Source organism: Choloepus didactylus, chromosome 4 (assembly GCF_015220235.1).
Source record: "Choloepus didactylus isolate mChoDid1 chromosome 4, mChoDid1.pri, whole genome shotgun sequence".
NCBI classification, from domain to species: Eukaryota; Metazoa; Chordata; class Mammalia; order Pilosa; family Megalonychidae; genus Choloepus; species Choloepus didactylus.
Window position 1 is genome coordinate 109294304 of NC_051310.1, and position 23964 is coordinate 109318267.

Sequence of the window (23964 nt, forward strand, 5' to 3'; positions counted from 1 at the left end):
TCTGAATTAAAGGTGAGCTTGCATCAGTCATGCTGGGGTTTCTCCCTCTGCAAATGTCTCCATGCAACAGTTCTGGGGGTGGTTTCTGATATGTATACTAGAAGGTCCCTTTGGCTCTAGCCTGTCTCTGCAAGGTTTATTTCATTCTTCTAACACACTGATCTGATCGAGCCACAATGATGGTTCTGGTTTCCAGCAAAATGGAAATCTACTCAAGGCAGCTGTCACAGCTTTCTTCACTAGCAGGTAACTTTCTGAACCATGGTGGGCTTGAGAATACTTCTGAAATCCCTGAAAGACTTCTGAAAGTATTTTAGCTTGGGGAGGGAGTTGCTAAAGAGAGGGAGAAGATAATCGAGGGCTGTATAAATATTTAATTTAGCCCAAAGCTGTTAACATTAATTACAGAACATTAATGTATTTATCATAATATTCCCGAGACTAATGACAAGCAGCCCTTTCTCTGGCTCACATCAAAAGTCCCGACAGAAGGTTCCAGCCAGAGCCTCTTTCTATTATTTGTACCCTCTTTTTCCTCCATTCTCCCAGCCCACACCCTCATTAGACCTTCACCTCCCTGGCATGTCCACAACCAGCAAGGGCCAAGCAGGTGGGACAGATTGCATCATCCCTATTTATGGATGAGGAAACCAAGACTTAAAGGGTGCAGGAAGCTGGGAAGGGCTGGAGCCCAGATTTCCTCACTCACATCCTGAGCATTTTCTGCCCACCCTGGGGTCCACAGGGAGGCCCCAGGACCATCAGGACCCCAAATGTCTTCTCCCTCCTTTGAGTTTAGTTCCTCTGTAGTGACTGGCTAAGGGAGCCACTGAATCACACCCAGAGAAAGGGCCATGCAAGACCTCAAGCTGAATTCACACTTAGCCCTGTCGGGGCTGGGAGCCAGTGAGCCCCAGGATGGGGGCTGGTTGCCAGGCAACCTAGAATTAAAGTCAGCCCCCACCCCACCCCACGGCCTCAGCCTGGCACTGCTCCTCACTCACCCACTTTATCGGCAGCAACATCTTCACCTGCATTTACCACTCCGGGGTCAGGCCCTTTATGTGTTATCTCTTATTCTTGGGACAGCCTGCCGAGGCAGATGCTGTCATCACGCATCACAGACAAAGGAACCAAGGTTCAGAGCGGTTAAGTGACTTGTTCAAGCTCACATGCCTGGCACATGGCAGAATCAGGACTTGAACCCAAAGTCCATGTTCTCTTCGTGACCCCAGATGCCAAGCTTACAGCCTTACCTTCTGATTGCTGGTCTGGTGCCCAAGTGCCTGGTGGGGGCCTCTTGGGGAGCTCCCTCCTGACCCACTCGAGCCTCATATTTGAGCCTCACCTGCCCACCGCTCGCCACACCTGTCCACAGAGGAACACCGTGGGGGCTCATCACTTCTGGACCAGGTCAAATGCTATCAGCCAGGTCACGATTCACAGAGCAGGGAGGCTGCGTCTGTCCCCAATCCCTTTCTTCGTTCATCCCCCATTCATTCTCTCTACAGACCTCTGCTGAGCATCTCTTCTGTGACAGGCACTGCCTTAAGTGCTTAGAGATACTTGGGCAGGCCAAATGATGCCCTCCCTCCCCGAAAAAGCCCACGGCCCAGTCCCTGGAGCCTGTGAATATGTTACGTTACATGGCAAAAGGGTCTCTGCAAATGGGATTAAGTGAAGGGTCTTGAGATGGGGAGATTACCCTGGAGAATCCGAGTGGGTTTAGAGGAATCACAAGGGTCCTTATTAGAGGGAGATGAGGATCAGTGTCAGAGAAGATGTGATGATGGGGGCAGAGGATGGAGCGGTGCAGGGCCACGGGCCAGGAATCTGGGCAGCCCCTAGAAGCTGGGACACACAAGGGAACAGTCTCCCCTAGATCCTCCAGAAGGAACGCGACCCCATGGACACCTTGATTTTAGCCCTTGATTTCAAAATGTAAGATAATAGATTTATGTTTTATACCTCTAAGTTTGTGGTGATGTTATAGGAGCTCTAGAAACTAATACAGATACGAAGATAAATGAGAGGTGATCCCTATCCTCAAGGAGCCTTTTATGGAGACTTGGCAGGATCCCCCGGGGGCTTGTTAGACACAGGTTGCTCGGCCCACCCACAGTTTCTGATTTAGGACATCTAGGGTGGGGCTGAGAATTTGCACTTCTAACAAGATCCTAGATGATGCTGAGGCTGCTGGTTGGGGACCACACTCTCAGAACCACTGGTGTAGAGCAGCGGCCCTCAAAACTTTAACAGGCACACAACTGTACTGGGGATCTTGTAGAGATGCAGGTTCTGAATGTCACTGGTTCATTTATTTGTTGACGTGTGCATCATCTGCCTCCTCTGCTAGAAGCTAGGGCCCATGGGAACAGGAGGCTGCTGTTTCAGCCACTGCTGGGTCCCCACAGCCTGCAGAAGGCCACAGGTACTCAGTAAACATCTGTTGAATAAATGGGTGAATGGGCATGGGTCTGGGGTTCATGACAGATGTTTAGGCCACAGTGATGTGGTGTCTTGGATGCCCTTGCTGATGCTGTGGAAGTGAATGAAATCCCACCAGGACAGAATGAAGATCATGAAGGAACAGGCAGCCAGAAGAGACCCCAAGGACCCCCAGCCTAAGGGCAGCAGGGTGCCAGCAAGGGAGCCGGAGCCAGAGGCAGCCAGGGGAGGAGGCAGTCCCAGAAAGGAAGTTAGCGCCAGGAGCTGGAGCCCAAAAGGGGAGTCTGGAGAAGGCCACTGGAAGGAGAAACTTAATCATTTACCTCCCGTGGAAAGCTTTGGGGTTGCATCTCCGATGTGAAAGGCTGCATGATTCAGGAGGGCGTAGGGGCTCTCAGATGGGCATTGTTTCTCTCTGCTTAAAAAATTTATAAAAGTAAATGTGCATAGATAGGAAACGTTTTTGGAAAATTCTGGAAAGCATAAAGAAGAAAATGAAATCTCTGATCACCATATTCGGAAGTGAGCCCTATTTATATTTTATGCGTTTCAGTCTTTAATACATCTGTACAAAACACACATACACAATTTTCCTTCAAATTTTGGCTCATAATGGATATTTTTAAATCCTGTGTCTTTTACTTAATGCATTGTTCCAAATTATTTTTCATATTATATGGAAATAAATAAAAATTTTGAAAGCTGGATAATATACTCTTGTACAGATGCACCATAATTTATTTAACTAATCTCTTATTTTTTGGCTTTTAGGTTGTTTTTCATTGTGGTTTTATTTTACATTACCCTAAGACTGATGATGTTGAGCATCTGAGTGTTTATCTCCATTTCTTCTTGGTTGAAGGATTTGTTCAAATCTTTTGTCCATTTTTTAATTGGGTCATTTGTTTACTTATTTCTTAGTCTTTTATATTTTCTGGATACAAGTCGTTTGTCAAATATATGATTTATAAATATTTTCTGTCAGTCTGTGATTTGTCTTTTCATTTGCAGTGTCTTTTGCAGAGTAGCAAAAGTTTTTAATTTTGATGAACTCCAATTTATTCTTTTTTTTTCCTTGTATAGATTGTGTTTTTGGTATCTAAGGATTCTTTGCATAACTCAAGGTTGCAAATATTTTCTCCCATATTTTCTTCTAGAAAATTTTATAGTTTTATGTTACATGGGCCCCATTTTGAGTTAATTTTTTATAACATGTATGCCATGTGAGGTCCTTGTTTTTGTTGCAGTCATGCACTTGTACAAAGCACATGGGTGTGTATTCTGGGGCTGGACGTTCACTCAAGCACGTCCCCACTTACACACAGGATGAACACAGGAATACTTGTTAGCACCACACTAGCAAGTGTTAAATAATTTAACACAAAGGGAGACATTCCTTGGCAAGAAGCGTCCGAGGCTTGGGAGCAGGAGATCTCAGCTCTGTTCCCAACTGCCCCTGACTCTCTCGGGAACAAGTCATGGCATCCACGGCCCTCAGTTTCCTCATCTGAGAATCAGCAGTAACAATCTGGACCTTGCTGAGGTGTTAGAGGGACATGTGATTTGGTAGCAGGATTCTGGACACGCCCCCAAACTTACTGCGGAACTTCTCTGGGGTGGGGAAATGGGCGGGAGCGGGAGTCGCGGGTGGAGGGACAGGAATTCCTTGATGTGCTTCCAGGCAGCGGTATCTCTGGAAACCCTGGGAAGCAGCTACAAAGGCTGCTTGCAGTGACCTTGTTGTCTGTCTCTCTGAGGTGAAAGGGTTTCCATTGCAATCTGAGTGATTAAGGTTAGAAATCGGAAAGCCTTTCCGTCTGCCAGGGCTGTGCAAAGCATAACTGAGAAGATGGTGGGGAGGGTAGCCGGGTGCTGGGGTTTTCCTGATTAAGTTGTACAGACAGCCTGCCTTCCCCGCGGGAATTACCGCGGGCCTGAGCCAGCCTGTGATCTCCCTCGTAAGCGAGCAGGATTCCGCGGGACGGGACCAAGTTGACCTGCAGGTGGCGCGCTCGTGCCGGCTCAGGAGGCAGCCGGGATGCGGTAGGTCCTGCTCTGTAGCAGGGGCTGCGGGCGGCCACGCTGGTCCCGGCTCCGGACCCGCAGAGTCTCATGCTGGGCCTCACGGCCTGAAGGAATAGAAGATGTGGCTGCTGTATCATCAGTGTGAAGACGGAGAAACCCTCCAAAGACAATTGAGAGCCCCTTTCCTATGGACCTTTCCTGGGGCGGGGCAGGCGCACGGGCTTGTTTGATCACGGTTAGGAATACCTCCTTGGAGTTAGAAAAACCTATTTCAAATCCTGATTCTGCGGCCTCCCTAGCTGGGTGCACCTGGGCAAGTCCTTAGTTTCTCTACTTTCCCACCTGCAAAAAGCAGATCGTCCCTCCTGCTTCGTAGGATTGTTAGAATACATAATAAGCATTTAGTAAATGTTAGCAATTACTGTTATTCAGCAAACGTGATGTGTCAAGGAATCAGGAAAGGTCCTGTTGCCAAGTAGATGGACAATGAATGCTAAAATCACAAGTACCTTTATTTTTATAAAAATAATTAATGAGTTAATTACAGTGAAAAAGATTAAATTGAGAATTACAGATTTATTGAATAATTTTTATTTTAGGTTTTGATATTCATTTCTTATAATTTGTATTTTTCCTTTTAATTTTAATAGATAATTTTGAATAATCTAGAAAAAATATTTTTTCACATTTTCAAAAAAGTTAATATTTTACAATTAATTTTATTTAAATTTCTATGATTAAAATGCATTCAAATTTTGTTCTCTGAATATAATTAATTTTATTTTATCCCATGGATCATTGAGAATGAATACAAATAGAGATTATGATAGAAAGAATAATTATGAAAGTGGAGCTCAGGGATAAAAAGGCTAAAAAGAAAAAGAAGTAGAAAATCTTGGAAGAGGAAGTTGGCCTAATTTTTTTAAAAATTGCAAATAATAAATATGAGCAGATTCACCTACACTAAAAAGAAACTAGGCATATAATTGCTAGAATAAAAAAAGAGTTGAATAAACAGCCAACCATAGAGGCCTTCAATGAAGACAAACACTGATAGAGAACACTGATGGGATGTTCTTAAAAGAATAAAACTATGTGTCCTATATTCAGCCAAGCATAATTGGGGGGGGGGGGGTAGGCACTAATGGCATAATACTGAGAGAAAAGAAAAAAATAAAATCTAAGTTTAATAGAAATGACTTTAAATTTTGATGGTAAAGTAGCCAAACATGTAAGTCAGACAAAAAATAATGAAACAAATATTTATCTAGGATGAGGAATTCAAAGTGAGATAATTAATTGTTAATTAATTGGGTAAAAGTGAGAGAAGAAATCATACATAAATTTTTTAAAAGTAAATGGTTCAATTAGATCATCTTAGGGACAAAAGCCAATTTAATGACTAACTTATTGTGTGAGTTCTTGAACTACAGAAAAGAGGAAAAAAAAAGTAAAAACTAAGGAGTATTTCATTGGTTTTACACCTTTTGTAAAAAGTAACAGCTTTGATTTAAGTGGGGAACTGAATTAACAGCTTTTGATTTTAGACAATGGTTTAAGCATTGATTAAAAACACTGTTGAGGGTAAACCTATGATGCCACTAACATGGTTAAAAAAAAAAGTGTACGAGCCAGAATTTTCACCCAATTGTAGAAGAATTCTTTGTGCTGAGTATGGAGTATGGTTTGAGTTCTTACTAGGAGGTGTGGCCTCAAATACGCCAGTGAATAACACTCTTTGGGCAATTCAAAGATTTTATATGCTATTTTCTTGGTCTATCCCAAGATAGAATATCCTGATGAAACACATATCAAATTTGACCTTACAACCACTCTCATACACTAGATGGGGATGCCAGCCAAATGCTCTTAAAGCAATCAGATATAATTTGGACAAGATACAAGATGATTAGAAGAGTTCAGGGAAGGAATGTAAGATTGTCACAGAGCAAATCATAATCTTTAACAAAAAATGAAATTATGTACTGTCTATCATTATTTGGTATGAACCTTTGCTTGCCACTAATAATGTTAGCAAAAAGCTATTAAAAAAAAACAAAGAAATCTAAATTTGGATTGAAAATATTTTTTAAATGTTTAGAGAAAATGGATTTTTTTAATTGAAAGATTTTATTTTGTTGCATTTTACAATATATGCAATAAACATGATATTCCAATAAAATATAAGGAATTTAGAACAGGAATGAAATGCTTATATGACTAGAAAGACTCACATTCAGATCATTCAGATAGTCTTCCCATTCATAGAGAATATTTTCTGGTCCCTATAGATCAAGGCAGAGTCCTAACTGAAGAGAGATTTGAAGAAATGGGCAAAATACTGGTACTCTTGGTTTTCTTTATAATATCCCAGCATTGAAGAATTTGGAAGAAGAACCTAAGAAATACTACATGGATTTTCAGTGCAACTTAAGGAATGTAAATTAACATACTGCTTTTTTCATTGAGAAAGTCTTGCAATGAAAAACGAAACAGTGTGGTTAGGGACACCTTTGTCACAAGCTCCCCATCTCACCACAGACCAGCAACAAGCATACTATGGACTGGTATTTTGAGTAGCATGGAGCTAGATACTGCCTTAAGAGATGTTGAAAACTATGATTTAAGTGATAGCAATTTATATGGAAAAATTAGAATATTGTGCAAGTCTTTTGGATAATGATGTTGTCATATATGGCCCATTATACTTTTTGACCATAATATATAAAATCTATGGTTAATTTCTGAGTCTAAGTACTGCTGAAAGGAATATATTGATAATTCCAGTTGCTATTGCCTCAGCTAATTGAAGTTTCTCCACATGGAATTTAATGAAAAACTATCTAGAGATAATGACTCAAGAAAAATTGTCTAATTTGGCATTTATTTCAACAGAACACAATTTTTAAAAAAAATATGGAAATAATATAATTAGAATCTTACTGAAATAAAGGTAGACAAATTTTATGAAATAAATGAATAATGTATAAATTATGTTTCTTATTTTATTGTTCATTCGAACATCACTAGCCCACAAAAAGAATGCTCAGACATATATAATAATGATTAAGTTCTGCCATCTTTGTTATTATTTCAGTCATATAAAAATCATAGCTTTACAACTATTATTCACTTTTATAATTATGAAGATATATTTCTCAAAGTAGGAGAAGAAAATATTTTTAAGGGCTTGTTAGCTTGACCAATAACTTTTTTTTTTCCTTTTTTGATTTATTTATTTTATTTTTTTTAATTAAATTCAGTTTTATTGAGCTATATTCACATGCCATACAATCATCCATGGTGTACAATCAACTGTTCACAATACCATTATATAGTTGTGCATTCATCACCCTAATCTATTTTTTTTTATTATTAAATTCAGTTTTACTGAAATACATTCACACACCATACAATCATCCATGGTATACAATCCACTGTCCACAGTATAACATAGTTATGCGTTCATCACCACAATCTATCTCTGAACATTTTCCTTACATCAGAAAGAACCAGAACAAGAATAAAAAATAAAAGTGAAAAAAAGAACACCCAAATCATCCCCCCATCCCACCCCATTTGTCCTTTAGTTTTTATCCCCATTTTCCTACTCATCCATACACTAGATAAAGGGGGTGTGATCCACAAGGTCTTCACAATCACACTGTCACCCCTCGTAATCTACATTATTATATAATTGTCTTCAGGACTCCAGACTGCTGGGTTGGAGTTTGGTAGTTTCAGGAATTTACTTCTAGCTATTCCAATACATTAAAGCCTAAGAGGTGTTATCTATATAGTGCATAAGAATGTCCACCAGAGTGACCTCTCGACTCCATTTGGAATCTCTCAGCCACTGAAACTATTTCCTCTCATTTTGCATCCCCCTTTTTTGACCAATAACTTTTAAATATTTATGCAAATAGTAGGTAGGCCTCCATTTGTACTCTTGTTCCATGCCCCAGAAATATTAGGAGCCAGCCTGATGGTCTCTGCTGACTGTAAAATGTTACACAGGTGTCTTTTCCCCCCTTCTTTCCAGAGGCTCTCAGGCACAATGGGAAAACAACCGGGTTTGAAGCAGGAGGACCCAACTCAGTAGTCTTAGTTCCCTTCAACATCCATTAAACAAGGATGATACTTCTTGCCTCACTGCACTGTTTGGGAGTCTTAGGAAATAGCGTACATGGAAGTGCTTCATAACCCGCAGAGGACTGGAACAGTGAGATTATTCTCCCATGCTTGACACGTGGTTCCATCGCCTTGCCTCCTTTCCAAGGCACTGGCTCGCTCCAGCTGCTGATTCAGTGGGAGCTCTAGGCAGCCGTATTTTACTACCGTAGGATTCCTCCTAAGCTGCAGTTGACTTCAGGGCAGTCTAGTGACCTGTGGCATCTGACCTAGTACACAAAGAGGAGCTGGAACAGGAAATGCCCTTATGATCCTATCACTTGTTCCCCTCTGGACGCTTTGTCAGGACATTTTGAGCTGGGGTGCGTTGAGCAGCCTAATAGTGCTGCTAGAGCGTCTCTCCTCACAACTCTGCCTCTCCTCCTGCATCACCCCTTCCCTCTGTCTCATAAATGTAGTCAAAAGCTTCTCATGGTTAAGCTAAGAAACAATTACAAACTCCAATATCTTTTATCCAGTGCAGAGAAAAATTGGAATGGTGTATTAGGTAGCAATTTGTAATCTACTAAAACTCAAGAGAGAATCAAATGTTCTTGACAAAATTTAGAACAAAATTTGACCCAGGGAAATGGACTTGGTAGAAATAAAGGTGACAAAAGAAAACTCATAAAGGCAGAAGCTGCTATCACAGTGATATTTGATACTGACAAAAATTTAACCTGTGAACCAACTTTATGATATAAAATTGAAGTGAAAGAATTGTTGTGAATAAAAATATTTTCAGTAAACTGAAAATGAAAAGGGGGAAAATTGGAAACAGCTTAACTGAGCTTTATGGAAAATTGATCAAGGAATTAAATTGACTTAATGCAGTCCATTCCGGAAAACCCTTTTCCAAGGAAAATTCATCAAAGCTGGCATACACTTGATTTGCATGTTTGCATTCAAAACGTCTCCAGGGGGTCCTTGGTGGAATTTTCATTGAGAAACAGTGAGAGCTGGTTCCAGGTGGGGTTACGACTGAAAGGTCGGGGGGTAGAGCCGGGGCTGGGGGGATGTGCTGAGCAGAAGGAAGCCAGGGCTGCACTATGACTTTCGTGGGCACAGGCACCTTCGTGGGCCCCTTTTTCTATTAAAAATATTAAAACTTATATTGTTTGATTACATTGGTATAAAGGTGAATATAAACCAGGCTGGATTCATTACTTTATGTTTATATTATTATAACCTTTTTTCTTCTGATTTTAAAAGAAATCAAAATGGAAATGCTTTTGTGGGTCCCTAGAAAGTACTGTGGGCCTTAGGACTTGTGCCTAATGGACAGGACAGCCCTGGTGCAGTCCAAGGGGCAGCAGAAGAGCACGGGCTGGGTGAGGTGAGCCTCGGGGAGGGGAGGAACGGAGAGAGAACCGGGACTCACAGGAGTGACGCCCGTAGCCTGGTCTTCCCACAGGGGCTCTGTCCTTCCCAAGGCCTGGGTTTCCATTCATGTACCTCTTCACAGTAAACTTACGACCTCCCAACGAGTCCTGGGTGTATTTCTGTTCTTGAAACCTAAAGACCCTAACTAAAACATCCACTCAATTCCATGTCCCTTCCCGAAACCTGGAGAGCCTTTCTCAAGACAAACTCACTCTTCATGGTTGTTGGGCCTTTGCTCTCTGCTGTGAAGGAGTCAGTCGTGCATGGGTTTGCCTCCTTGACTCAGTTGTGTGCTATTAGGTGCTGAGATAGGGTCTTTCTTTTTAAACCCACCTCCCTGCCATTCAGCCCATCAACATGCCTGTATTGAGTGTCTACTGCGTGCCAGATGCTGTGCCATAGGCCCTGGGAGCACAGCACTAACCAAGACATGGCCTGCCCTCAAGGGGCTCCCACAGGGTCAGCTATGGCAGGGTTCCTCAGCCTCTGCTCTGTTGATGTTTGGGGCCAGACGATTCTTTGTTGTAGGGGCTATCTGTGCATTGCAGAGTGTTTAGCAGCATCCCTGGCCTCTACCCACTAGATGCCAGCGGCACCACTACCTTCCGAATTGTGACCACCAAAAATGTCTCCAGACATTGCCAAATGTGCTCTGGGGGACAAAACCAAGCCAGAGCAGATTCTGGGAGCATGGCTCTTTGTGAGGCGCCACGGGAACACCTGTGGTTAGGACTGGAGGGGGAGGGGGAGAGATGGCTCTGCATGGGGGACTATCAGGGATGCTTCTGGGAAGAGGAGCTGTTTTACTTGGACCTTGAAGCTGAGCAGACACTTGGCAACTAGCTGTTGCATGGAGGAAAAGAACTGTCGAGTAAGACTGAGGAGAAATCAGTTCATATTCCAGAAGAAATGATTGACCTTGGTAGACAGATCTCATCAATTGTGGGAAGACTGGGTATCAGTTTAGCCACAGTCCCCATCATTCCCCATTACCCACTGGCCCAATTATTTATTTATTATCTTTTACCTCAGGTTTCTGAAGGCTTGTGAGTTTGTGACCTTGAACTATGGGCTCACTAAATATAAAGAATAGAGGTATTTTTCTGGTGATGAAGACCCTGGCTTTTATAGAATTGTCCAAAGGTCTCCCCCTCCTTCCTGAAAGAGCTTGGTGGGCCAGGGGTCTCTGCAGGTCCCTGGAGGAATTTTGTACTATCAGCAAAGAGAGATCCAGGGCTGAGTTCTGGTCGCTTTTCCCTCTCAGTCTATTTTTAATTCAGTTAGTAATTAAAAATATGAATGCACTGTGGAATCTGCTTATAGTGCAGGTAGGAGCTGCGGCTGTCACCAGAGGGCTGGGAGCATTGATTTAAGGCTGCATGCAAAGTGAGTAACTTTGTGAACCGGAGAGAAAAGCCTCCAGCCTTCCACCCATTAAGAGGCTGCTTTGGAGGACAGGAGGTGAGGAGAGAATTGCAGTCTGGAGGAGGCAGTCATCTCCAGGCAGGGTGGGGGGGATACTGTGCAAGGCTGGTGTGGTTCCTACACGGGGACCCCCACCACCCTCCTTCCCCTGGGCCTGGGCCCTCTGGCTGCATCCTTGCTGCCTCCCAGCAAACCACTCACTAAAGAGGGTCTGCTCGCTTCCACTGTTGTTGTTTCCACCGTTGTTTTATTGTTGATTTTGGAAAAAGAGGATATCAAAGCCTACCAAGAAGGAGCAGCACTTCCCAGCCAGGCAGCTGTGGACTCAGTTCTCAACATTGACTAGATGTGACCTTGGCAGGGACAGGGTCTTCTCATCCTTGCTATCCTGGTAGGTAGCACATGATTGGTAAGAAGAAGGAGTTCAACAAATACTTAGTGAAAAGATTGCATGACCTTGAGCAAATTACTTAGTGTTTCCATTTTCTCATCTATCACCCAGAATCAGGCTTCCAGAGTTGTGGTGGGTAATAAATGAGATCTAGTTTGAGGAGCATGTGCAAAGGGCTTGTTCTCTCTCCCTATTCCTAAATACAAGTTAGCAAGAAACACTGATCCAGAACCAGACTTTGTTGTACCTAGATGCTAAGAACTCGACATATTTTGAGTTCACAAGAAGCTACTCAGCTCATTTCCTCTGGGGAATATTTCCAGATGGAGATAGCATGTCTCTTTGTCGCTTGCAGGAGCTGAGAAGATAAGAAACTTTCCTTCAGAGTATAGTGCCATTGATGGGATTTGGGAAGCGGCTTGGTGCCCCAAATCTATTCATTTGAATTGCAGGTTTTGAAAAGGACAGCGCAATAGAATAACAGGCAATAAATTAAAATCTTCTACTTTTGCCATGTATTTGCTTATGAACCTGACCCCTCGGAGGAATTTACTTCCTTTTCTCCTCCTCAAAGAGATTAACACTGTTTACTAGATTTTCTGAATTGAAATGGGGCAGCCATTTTTCTCTCAGTAATTTCACTAGGTGCAGATGAGAACAGAAGAAACTCCCAGGAAAGCAGTAGATCTTCCTGGTGCTTAGATGCAATGAATTTTGGGTTGCCTAATCACATCCTATCCAAACTGTGTGGTTAACACCTGTTAATGGGCTGCTCTATTTCTGATCCCTAACAGGACTTTTTTCTTCTCCTTTTGTTGTCTGTGCTACTGCTCCTCAATGGCTTGTTTTGCAGTTTCATCATTTCACAAAATCCTTCCACTCCTGGAAATGGATTAGCAAAATTACATAGTGTTGCTGCTATTTAACATTCAGGAAATGCGGCATACACATGCAAGTTATCCATCATTCTTACCAGATGGCAAATGTATCTTTTCTCAAGAGAAACTGAGCAGCAAACATTCAAATTCATCACCAATACAACATTTAAATTCATATCCATTTTCAATTTGACATCCTTAATGAGTTGGTATAATGGAAACCAATTTTTATCCCTATATTGTTGACTTTGTAACAATTTCAATAATGCAGATTTGGGATTTAAAAAAATCACAATTTACACTTTTAATATACTTTATATCTATACTTTTTTTCCCATAACCTCAGAGTTCTACATTCAGAATGTGCTAATGGAAGTGACACATGGGTAAGAATAAAAATCTAGTTACTAAAGTTGATGTCTATATTTTTTAGCACCACCATTCAAATCTAGTGGTTACCTTTATATATATATAATATATTATTATATATATTAAATTTTATTGTGTTAACTCATAAAATTTGCCATTTTAATAGTTGTGCCAGTTTGGATGTTTTATGTTCCCCAAAACTCCAAGTTCTTTGATGCAATCTTGTACAGGCAGATGTATTATTGATTAGGTTGGAACCTATTGTTTCCATGGAGATGTGACTCAATCAACTGTAGGCAAGACCTTTGATTGGATAATTTCCATAGAGGTGTTACCCACCCATTCAGGGTGTGTCTGAATTAAATCACTGGAGCCATATAGAGTTCACAGGCAGAAGGAGCTCAGAGCAACTGAGAGTGACATTTCGGAGAGAAGCTGCAGCTGAAAGACACATTTTGAAGATGGCCGCTGAAAGGTGACACTGACATTTTGGAGAATGCCATTTTGAAATGCAAGCTGGGAGCAAGCAGACACCAACCATGTGCCTTCCCAGCTAACAGGTTTTCAGAGGCCATCGGAAATCCTTCGGTGAAAGTACTCTGTTGTTGGACACTTTATGGCCTTAAGACTGTAACTTTGTAACCAAATAAACTCCCTTTATAAAAGCCAATCCATTTCTGGTGTTTTGCGAAATGGCAGCATTAACAAATCAGAAAAATAGTGCTTACCTTTTGTTAGTTTATAAAAGACATTTAGATTAATTCATTCTCTGAATATTTATTGGACTGGATTACAGGCAATTGAAGCCCATGGAGTGAAGGAATCAGCTCCTGATGCTACAATGACAGAGTCAGGGAGCCCTGTCTCCTGAGTCCCAAGTCTAGATTTCTGCCCAACTAATGTTCCCTAAAGATCTGAATTTTGGAATTATCTGGTTATCATCAATTTAAATGGCAACCCTGGCTGATTCAGTTTCTGTGCACTCAGGTTGAAAAGTGGTCCAGGTTAGAGGAAAATATAACACTTATAGTGTATTTTTCTCTAAAATGGAGACATTGTCTTATTAATTAGGGCTCACTGGTTACAAATAACAGAAAGCAAATTCAGCCAACTTAAGCATAAATGGGGAATTTATCCCAAGGATACAGTGGTATCTCATGGACCTGAGTGGAATGGCAGGTTGTCTCAGAAATGCATTGGATCCAGAGCCTGGAGCAGTCTACATTTTACTCTTCCATCTCTGCTTTTCACTGCGTATCTGCAGTATCTGTATTTATCCATTCCAATTTAGGATTCCTCAGGAAGAGAATGATTGGCTCAGCTTGAGTGAGGGACTCACCCTGGTCTAATCAGTCATGGCTAGAGTCAGGATCACACAGCACACAGCAGTCATCAGCGCCCTGCGGAGACAAAGGGGGACTTCTCGGAAGTAAGAGCTCAGACTACCAAATAAGTCCTTTGGATATGGAGGGTCTGTTGTGCTAAAGCAGAATGACCAATGTATGAACAGTCTGGCTACAAGTAGCACACCCAAAGCAAGACCAGCCTGAGACCTTAACCTGACCAGGACTGCTTGCAACCTTACGGCTATTTGCCAACTGAGGATTAGCGAAGGAATAGATGTCAAGAATGCTGATTAGCAGAGTCTGCTAAAATCTGTGCACCCATCAGTTGGAAAAAGGTGATTGTGATCAGTTGGCATTCCCTTATATAAATGCTGCAGAATGTTTATAATCCAAAAAAATAATGTGCAGTAAAACATAACACAAAGCAACTGGCCTCTGGTTTCAACATGTATTGAGGAGCCTAAATTACTACTCTCAGAGAAGCTTCTTGGGCAGGAAAAAGATTAACGTTTATTGTTCTGGAAAAGAGACAAGTATAGAAAATACAGGAAGGACAAACTCAGTAAATGTAAATCAGACAAAAATGAATTATCTGAGGGGAGGATTTATGGGAAGATGGCAGAGTAGGAAGTCCAGAAACCAGTCCCTCCACCAAAACAACTATTTAACTGGCAGGAACTGTCTGAATCAACTATTTTGAAGCATGGAGTCTAGTGGAACACTGTGCAGCAACCAGGGAAGAGCTGGAGGAAGAGTTTGGTAAACTGCAGTAAATATTGGTGAATTTCACCCTCCTGGCAGCAACTACCATCTCCCATCTGCCAACTATGTGGCAGGCAGCATTGGGGACTGCAGCCGATTCCTGGTGCAGCTTGCTGGTGCCAGGGTGGGCAATAAGGACCTAGTCCTCCAAAATCCAGGTGTCTATGGTCCAATCGGTGATCACAGATTTGGATTAGCTACTTCAGATGGCTGGGGAGCTAGCTCTGAGGGTGGCCATTGTTCCAAACCCCCTCAAGCAAAGCGGCAGGGGAGAGTCTTAAAGAGGCAATACATAATTTCCCCCCTCTTCTCTTTCTAATCTCTGATTGGAAGCAAAATATTTTGGAAAAGTCACAAATTGATGACTCCAGCACTGAACAACAACAGCAAAAACCTAATCATCCCTGAAGAGTGGAGAACTAGATTTCCAGAGTTATAACAACATAATACTCAGAATGTCCAGTTTTCAACAAAAAAATTACAAAACAAAGAAACAGGAAAATAAGGCCCATTCACAGGAAAAAAAGAATTTGCTAGAGAGCATCCCTGAGAAATCTCATATATTGGAACTAGAAGCCAAAGACTTAAAATCAACTGTCTTAAATATGTTCAAGGAGCTAAAAGAATCCATATAAAAAGAACTAAAGGAAATTAGAAAAACACTGAACAAAATAAAGAGAAAAATTATAAAAAGGAATCAAACAGATCTTTTGGAGCTGCAAAGTACAGCAACTGAAATGAAAAACTCATGGATTTTACAGCTCGTTTGAACAGGCAGAAAAAAGAATCAGTGAACCTGAAGACAACTGAAATTGTCCACAGTGTGAGCGGAAAGAAAAAAACAATGAAGAAAAATGAACAGAGCCCAAGAGATCTGTGGGATACCATCAAGCATACCAGCATATGCATCAGAGTCCCAGAAGGACAAGAGAAAGGGGCAGAAGAAGTATTTGAAAAAATAATGGCTGAAAATTTCCCAAATCTGAGGAAAAACATTACTATACACATCCAGGGAGTGCAATGAACTCCAAGCAGGATAGACTCTTAGAGATCTACACGAAGATACTTCATTACAAAACTGTCAAAACCCAAAGACAAAGAGAGCATTGTGAAAGCAGCAAGAGAAAAGCAATTTGTCACATACAAGGGGTCCCAGTAAGATTCACAGCAGCTTTCTCATCAGAAACCATGGAGGCCAGGACAGTGGGATGACAAATTTTAAATACTTGAGGAAAAAACCGGTCAGCCAACAATTGTATACCTGGCAAAATTATCTTTCAAAACTGAAGGAGAAATTAAGACATTTACAGATAAATTATAGCCGAAAAAGTTCACTACCAGAGGACCTGCCCTTTAAGAAAGGCTAAAGTGAGTCCTTACGGCTGAGATAAATGGATAGTAGATAGTAATTCAAAGCCATAAAAAGAAATAAGGAACACTGGTAGAGGTAACTACACAGGTAAATATAAAATCCTGTATTATTGTACTTTTGGTTTGCAACTGCATTTCCCCCCATATGACTTAACAGGCAAATGTATAAGATAACATTTTAGATCTAGGTTAATGAGAATACAACGTATAAAGATGTAGTCTGAGACAATACCAATATAAAGGGAAAGGAAAAGAGATACATAGGAGTGGATTTTGTATACTACTGAAACTAGGTTGGTACTAGTCAAACTAGGCTGTTATTAGTTTAAGATGTTAACTGTAATAAGAAAGGTAACCACTATGAAAATAACTAAAAAATATAGAGAAAAGGAAAGAACGGAACCAAAATGGCACACTACAAAAAAGCAACTAAATACAAAAAGGGCGAGAATGGGGTAACTACAATGGAGTTTTAGATTTTACACCAAAAGCACAAGCAACAAAAGAAAAGATAAAATGGACTTCATCAAGACTAAAAACTTTTGTACATCAAAGGACATTATCAAGAAAGTGAAAAGACAACCTACTGAATGGGAGAAAATATTTGGGAACCATATGTCTGATGCGGGTTTAACATCCAGAATACATAAAGAACTAAAACTCAACAGCAAAAAGACAAACCACCCAATTAAAAAATGGGCCAAGGATTTGAATAGACATTTCTCCAAAGAAGATACTCAAATGGCCACTATGTGTGTGTGAAGATGGTCAACAACACTAGCCATTAAAGAATGTAAATTAAAACTTCACCCTGTAGAATGATACCACTTCACACCCTGTAGGATGGCTATTATCAAAAAAACTGAAAATAACAAATGTTGGTGAGGGTGTGGAAAAATAGGAACCCTTGTACATTGTGGGAATGTAAAAGGGTGTAGCTATTGTGAAAAACAGTTTGGCAGTTCCTTAGAAAGTTAAATATAGAATTACCATATGATCTGGCAATCTCACTCCTAGGTACAGATCCACAAGAACTGAAAGCAGAGACTAGGACAGATATCTATACACTAATGTTCATTACAGCATTATTCACAACAGCCAAAAGGTGGAAGCAACTGACGAACGGATAAACAAAATGTGGTAATACCCACACAGTGGTAATATCTATCCAGTTTAATATTACTCAGCTGTTAAAAAAAGTGAAGGGCTGGTACATGCTGCTACATGGACAAACCTTGAAAATATGTTGTGTGACATAAGCCAGACTCAAAAGGTCACATGTTGTATGATTCCTCTTACACGAAATACTTATTGTAACAAAATTCATAGAGACAGAGAGCAGAATAGTTGTTACCAGGGGTGGGGGGAGGGGAAATGGGGAGTTATTGCTAAATGTATATGAGTTTTGGTTTGGGATAATGAAATAGTCTGGAAATAGCAGTGAAAATTACACGGTATTGTCAATGTACCTAATATCAAGAAATTAACTACTTAAAATGGCTAAAATGATTTTTGTTATATATGTTTACCACAATTAAAAATAAATAATTAAAAAGGAATGACCTGAATTATCATGGGAAAGGGATTCCTCACCCCTGGCATGGGCATCTCCTTCTGCCCATGTTGCTCTCTCCTCTTCTTCCGCCTTTACCCACCCCTGGAGTCCCAGCTTAGGCTCACACCTTCTCTGACTTACTACACAAGTTAGCATTTCAGTTTCCTGAAATTGTTTGGTATTCTCAGGGTGGATTCCCATTTTCTTTGCTCCCTTGTCTTACAAGACCTAGTAGGCCTTTAACATATGTTGCCTGACTAATAATGGGTGGAACAGAATTGATGGTCCAAAATCTGCTTGCCGGGCTCAAATAATCCTAAAATAATTAAAGAAGAAATAGAAATTTCCATGTAAATATCTTTCAAGATAAAAACTTTATTTTACAATTTTATAAAGCAGCTTTACATTAAGCACAAACAATCTATTTACTTTGTATAGAAACAAAATACCTTTCCATCTGCAAAAAATCAAGTTTTGCTGTATATAAAACTAACATGTGCACATTGTGCTTAAACTGCAAAGTCTGTACAGCTTTACAAAGGACCACCCTTCAAAAGGGCATCCAGTAAACACTTTATTGCATATTTAACACATGGTATATAACCCACATGTACAATGGAGAAGAAACAAGAAAAACAATTACAAGGATGAAAATAGCAGCTTTCAGTGAAAATTTGCACACTGATCAAGAAAAGGACTGCCACCTCTGGAGAGTTGTGCTTGTGTGTCACTTTTGTATTTCCCCACGTGCACTGGATGGTTCTTGGATGAGGCCTTTATGCACAATAATTCCTAAAGGGTTCAACATCATGACCTTCATCTGGAAACTTTTGAATGCTTTTACAACTGAAGTGGCAATAGATTTAACAAAGCTAAATCAAGACACACAAAAAAATAGTATCTATCATCTTGAATCAAAGAAACATTTGAAGAAACAAAGCAAAATAAATCTTAAAATACCCTCCCTGCTCTAAGTTCAGAATAAGTAAACATTTTACATTATTTAAACCCCAGAAAACACTGTAGGTGTTTAGGGGCAAAAATGCAATGGATAGCCTAGAATAGTGTTCCTCCAAGTTAATGTCCCCCTCCCCCATCACCTGCATTAGAATCACCTGAAAGCTTGTTAAAAATGCAGATTGTCAGGCATCACAGGCAGAATAAGTGAATATCTGGGATCTGCACTTTAATAAGCTCCCCAGGTGATTCTAAGGCATCCTAATGTTTGAGAATCATTGGTCTGTACTGGCTATGCTGCTACAGGTTCAACTTACCCTCTTAGAAAATTCTGGGATCATTAAAAAAATCAAGCTGCTGCTGCAATGTGGAAGGCGATATGAAACTATGAGCACTGAAATAGCAATGCCATTTCTAGATCAAAATGTCTTTCCCTCTTCAGTGGAAAAGGACAGCCGCATTGTTAAGGCACTGGTAATTGTCACAGAAGCAGTACCACAATGTTCTCATTGATCCCCCTAATCGAAGTAGGAGCATGCAAACACAAGGCAGAAGTCTGGACCATTCCAAATAATATCAAAACAAATACAATGAAGTAAAAAGGGTTCCCAGATTGGAGAAAGTTTCAGTTAGGCCCTGAAAATAAAAATGAAAGAGTCCAGATGCTCTTGGTGAGATATCTAATGAATAAGAAGCACACAGTAAAAAGCTAGGGGAAAACATTAACCACAGCTGTTTTTGTTGTGGGCAAAATAAAAAGTTGTGGTCACATAAACTTGGAGTTTAAGCTTACTTTTCTATGGCCAGTTTAATATTGTCCTCAGGGTAGATCCATCTTCTTTGCTCCTGCCCCTTCTTGAAGTTACCGTATGTGTATGTGTGTGAATATAATTTTTTTCCTGACTTATAAGTAGTGCTTGGTAGGCAGAATTCAATTAGGATATAGTATGTAGGCAGGCTGATCTATGCACCTGACTCTTGATGTGCATTTAATAAGGGTCACAGCTAAACCCCATTGTGTTTGTCAGACTCAGTGCCCTGAGAGTGTGGAGTCTCATATTTCCCATCTGCAGAAGTTATAGTATTGATTTAGTGCATTGCCATACACTAAAAAGCCAGAGCAAAATCAACTCCCCTCAGTTTTGACCTCATGCCTGAAGCCCAACAGCAGACCCTAACATGGTATAAGGGCTATAAAACCTACTTACATGAGGTGTGTCAGATATATAACCTAAATAAAGGTCTGATAACACATGTCTAGTAAATGCAGTAGTGTCTCTCAAACTTAAAATTAAGTTTGCAAAGAAAAAACGAGAACAACAGAGTTGGTGGTTTGGAAAGCTGATGACCAAGAATGAGCAAAATAGGAAAAACCCCTGCTGTGATTCTAGTCTGTAATACATGATCTAAGATTTTTCCTCAAAAGGTGGAAAAGGGGGCAGTGGTGGTAGACTTACAAAAATTACTTCTACCCAAATTTAGGTTTGTAACAAAATTTCCCAAATAATGTTATACCAAAATGGAAAAAATTCTCAAGTATAGTCTAAAATGAAATACAAAATTCTAGATGGGGAGGGGGAGGGATATATTGATTATCAAACTTTTACTGATTGTAGATCAAGTTTCATAAAACAGATAAACATTTTTGTAATTTCTTGTGCAGTCAACAAGTTTCATTTTAGTTGTGCTTACATTACAGAACTGTGAAGCCTGAACACTGGTTGTTTCAAATTTACACATTTTAAGAAAACCATAAATTCAAAATATTCTCCATATATAACAAATTGAACAAATGCAACAAATGCTCATTTGCCCCCAAGAAATTAATCTATAGGAAATAAACATCTTTTTAAAAAGTTGCACACACTCCATTATCCAGCCTACAAGTACAAATTTACTGTATTACAGCACATTATTTGTTTTAAAAGTCTGCTTTCAACATAAACATAAATAATCACATTTTAAAAGAGTTCCATACTAAGTTTTCAGGTAAGTGCTGGTCAGTTGGCCAGTATAGCTACTTACCATTGTCTTTTCCAAACTGAGAATAACTGGACTATCTGTGGAACTATACAGGGTTATAAGCAAGGTAAAGTTAAACAACTTTGTTCAGTCCATTGACTAAACACTTTTCTGCTCCAAATGTCACCTACATTTCTAAACACCCAACACGTGGAATGCAATTGTCTCAGAAGACTTGTTTTACAGATCACTTACCGCTTGAATGTAATCCACCAAAACCTAGTATACAACCTTTTAAAATGTGTCTATGCTCTGCTGAGATAGAGCCCTGTAGTTTCTGTGTACTGCACAGACTGATAAATGATTTTGGTTGAGCTCTAGTTGTGCTTTGCCCTGCTGCCTTTAAGGTAGCTTTTCCATCTCTTGACAAATTCTTTGAAGATTGGGGACTCATCAATGGTACTAAGTAGCTGCAGTTGATTGATGTGGGTGGTATGATAGTCCCAGCGGGCCAGGTTGGGAGCGATGCCAAGCATGAAGTGACGGAGGTCATAGATTGTTCCTGAGCCAGTGTCGTATAAGGGGAGCATGGCCTTAAGTGATTCCATGCCACGCTCATACAAGGACTTTGCTTCCTTCCCGAGTTTTTCCCCTGCAGTTTCTTTTAAGTCATACAGCCCAATTAAAGAATACATAAAGCCATTTAAAACGAAAGAGCTAGGTGTGGTTGGATATTCTTCATACCAGTCATATTTATTCATAAACACAGCTTTAACTCCATGCTGCTCTGATAGAAACTTGTAAGGGGCTGTTGCCCTTAAAGCTGAATTGAGGAATATATGGTCTTTTGTCAACAGGTAGGCCCTGACTAAGGTAGAAATGGCTTGGCCCTGGGCCATGGCAGAGTACCACCCTGGCTCTAAAGACCTGAACCCTTCCCCTAACTTGCGGGTCACCATAATTGGCCAGCCACCTTTCTCATCCTGGTTCCTTACCAGCCAATCGCTAGCAGCGAAGAATGCAGCCATGTGGGCTGTAGCAGAGATGGTGATGTTGTCGAGGAATCCCTTCCCTTTTGCAATTAACCTAACCACTTTCTTGGGCATTATTTTGGTTGGCTTGACAGCTTTTGTGTTGGAAAGACCCACTCCTTTCCTGAGATCAGTGACCAGGTCCCTGGTAACTGTGCTCCATGAAGTTCTAGGCCCAATGCCATAGTATATGTCTCTTTCTTTAAAAGCAATTAGCTGGGTATTTGAGACATAATGTACAGTGAAGAGCTGATTTTTTTCTGTGGTCTCTAGAACAATGGACACACTTCCATTTGTCAAGAACTTGAGGTCAAATGAAATAATAAAATCTTTTGTGTTCCCCAGATGCAGAGACACACCTTCACTAGTTTCTGTAGGGGAGAAATATACCAACAAAAGACTGGTTAGAATAAACGCTCCCTCTTTTCAATCTTAATGCAATTCTTCCTTGACAATCATTGACTATACAAAATTAACACTTTAATTTTTGTGTCTCAGATCAGTATTTTCTTTGTATTAAACACATAAAAAAATGACAGAACTGGTGAGTCCATGATGGCTTGTGAGCATTAGGCCAAAGCTCTTAACGTTTGCCCTGTTTGGTTTATATTAGAGAATTAAGAGCAAATGGCTAAGATATTGTTGATAATACTTCCTTTTATAGCTCTAATGCTGGCTGATCAAGAGTCACAATGACTGTTCTAGAATATCCATTCTGCAAAAAGAAAAAAATAGCTAAAAACTGGTTCAATACTTAATACTGTAAGAAAGAGGTTAGAAGGAAGAATGATTACACATGAATTAAAATTTTTATTTAGCTAACATTTAATATGTATTTCCTATGTGCTAGGCATTGTTCTGACTGCTTTAGATATATTAACTCATTTATCCCTCATAACATTTACAAGAGGTAGGTGCTATTATTATTCTCATTTTACAATGAGGAACTAAGACACAGAGAAGTAACTTGCCTAAGGTACAAAGAGAGTATGTGGTGGAGCTGAGGTTTGAACTGGCTTAGTCTGGCTCCAGAGTTCATGCTCTTAATAGTGATTACTCATTTGATACTGAAAATAAGTTTGTTTTCAGGTATTCACTAGAACTGTGAACAAAATTTCTAGAAATTAAGCAATGGGCTCATATATTTAACAAAAAGCAAGGGACAAACGGGAAAAGCTTAGGCTTTGGAGTTAAAGAAAATTTAGATTTGCTCTACCACCTACAAGCTTTGAGATCTCCAGTAAGATATACCTCTTTGAGCCTCAGTTTCTTCACATTTTAAATAAAGATAATATTACTTTGCAGAGTAAATGTGAGAATTAAAAAAAAAAAAATGGATAATGGTCTGACCCATAACAAATGATAGTGATTATTACTATTATCATGCAACCATTGGCTTCAGAGACCAATAAAATAGTAATAGCTGTCTTATCTGGCAAATTATCAAATAGGACACTGGTCTTGCATATCTATAATATGATGATAGTTGACTCCTATAAAGCTGGATACTGCTGTTCTGGACCTACTAAGAAAAGAAACTAGCATATTAAAATCAAACAGCAGCAACAACAACAATAAAAATATACTTAGTACAAATTTAAAAATATTCAAGATAAATATGAGATCTTCATCTTCATAGAGGTCACATTTCAAAATACATTCACATGTATTATCTCATTTGATTCTTACAATAATCCTGAGGCTGGTAGGATAGGAATTATCTCCATTTTAGAGATAAGGATATGGTGGTTTTGCAAGGTTAAATGATTTGCCCAAGGCCAAAAGCTATTCAGTGGCAGAGCTAGGACTAGAATACAGGTTTTCTGGACCCAAGTTCAAAGACTGTGAAAAAGACAAATGATATTAGAAATGGCATTCCCATGGGAATAAT

The 23964-nt window shown here is 40.1% G+C and overlaps 1 protein-coding gene across 3 annotated transcripts in view; it reads right to left on the bottom strand.

The window, feature by feature from the left end:
- Nucleotides 1–18478: 18478 nt before the first annotated feature.
- GLCE (glucuronic acid epimerase) overlaps nucleotides 18479–23964 on the bottom strand; it is a 102519-nt gene continuing 97033 nt past the window's right edge. For all 3 annotated transcript variants that reach the window (XM_037833554.1, XM_037833552.1, XM_037833553.1), the window contains one exon: nucleotides 18479–22444. In XM_037833554.1, the coding sequence (XP_037689482.1) occupies nucleotides 21420–22444 (1025 nt within the window). In that variant the 3' untranslated portion in view covers nucleotides 18479–21419. The remainder of the gene's footprint in view (nucleotides 22445–23964) is intronic.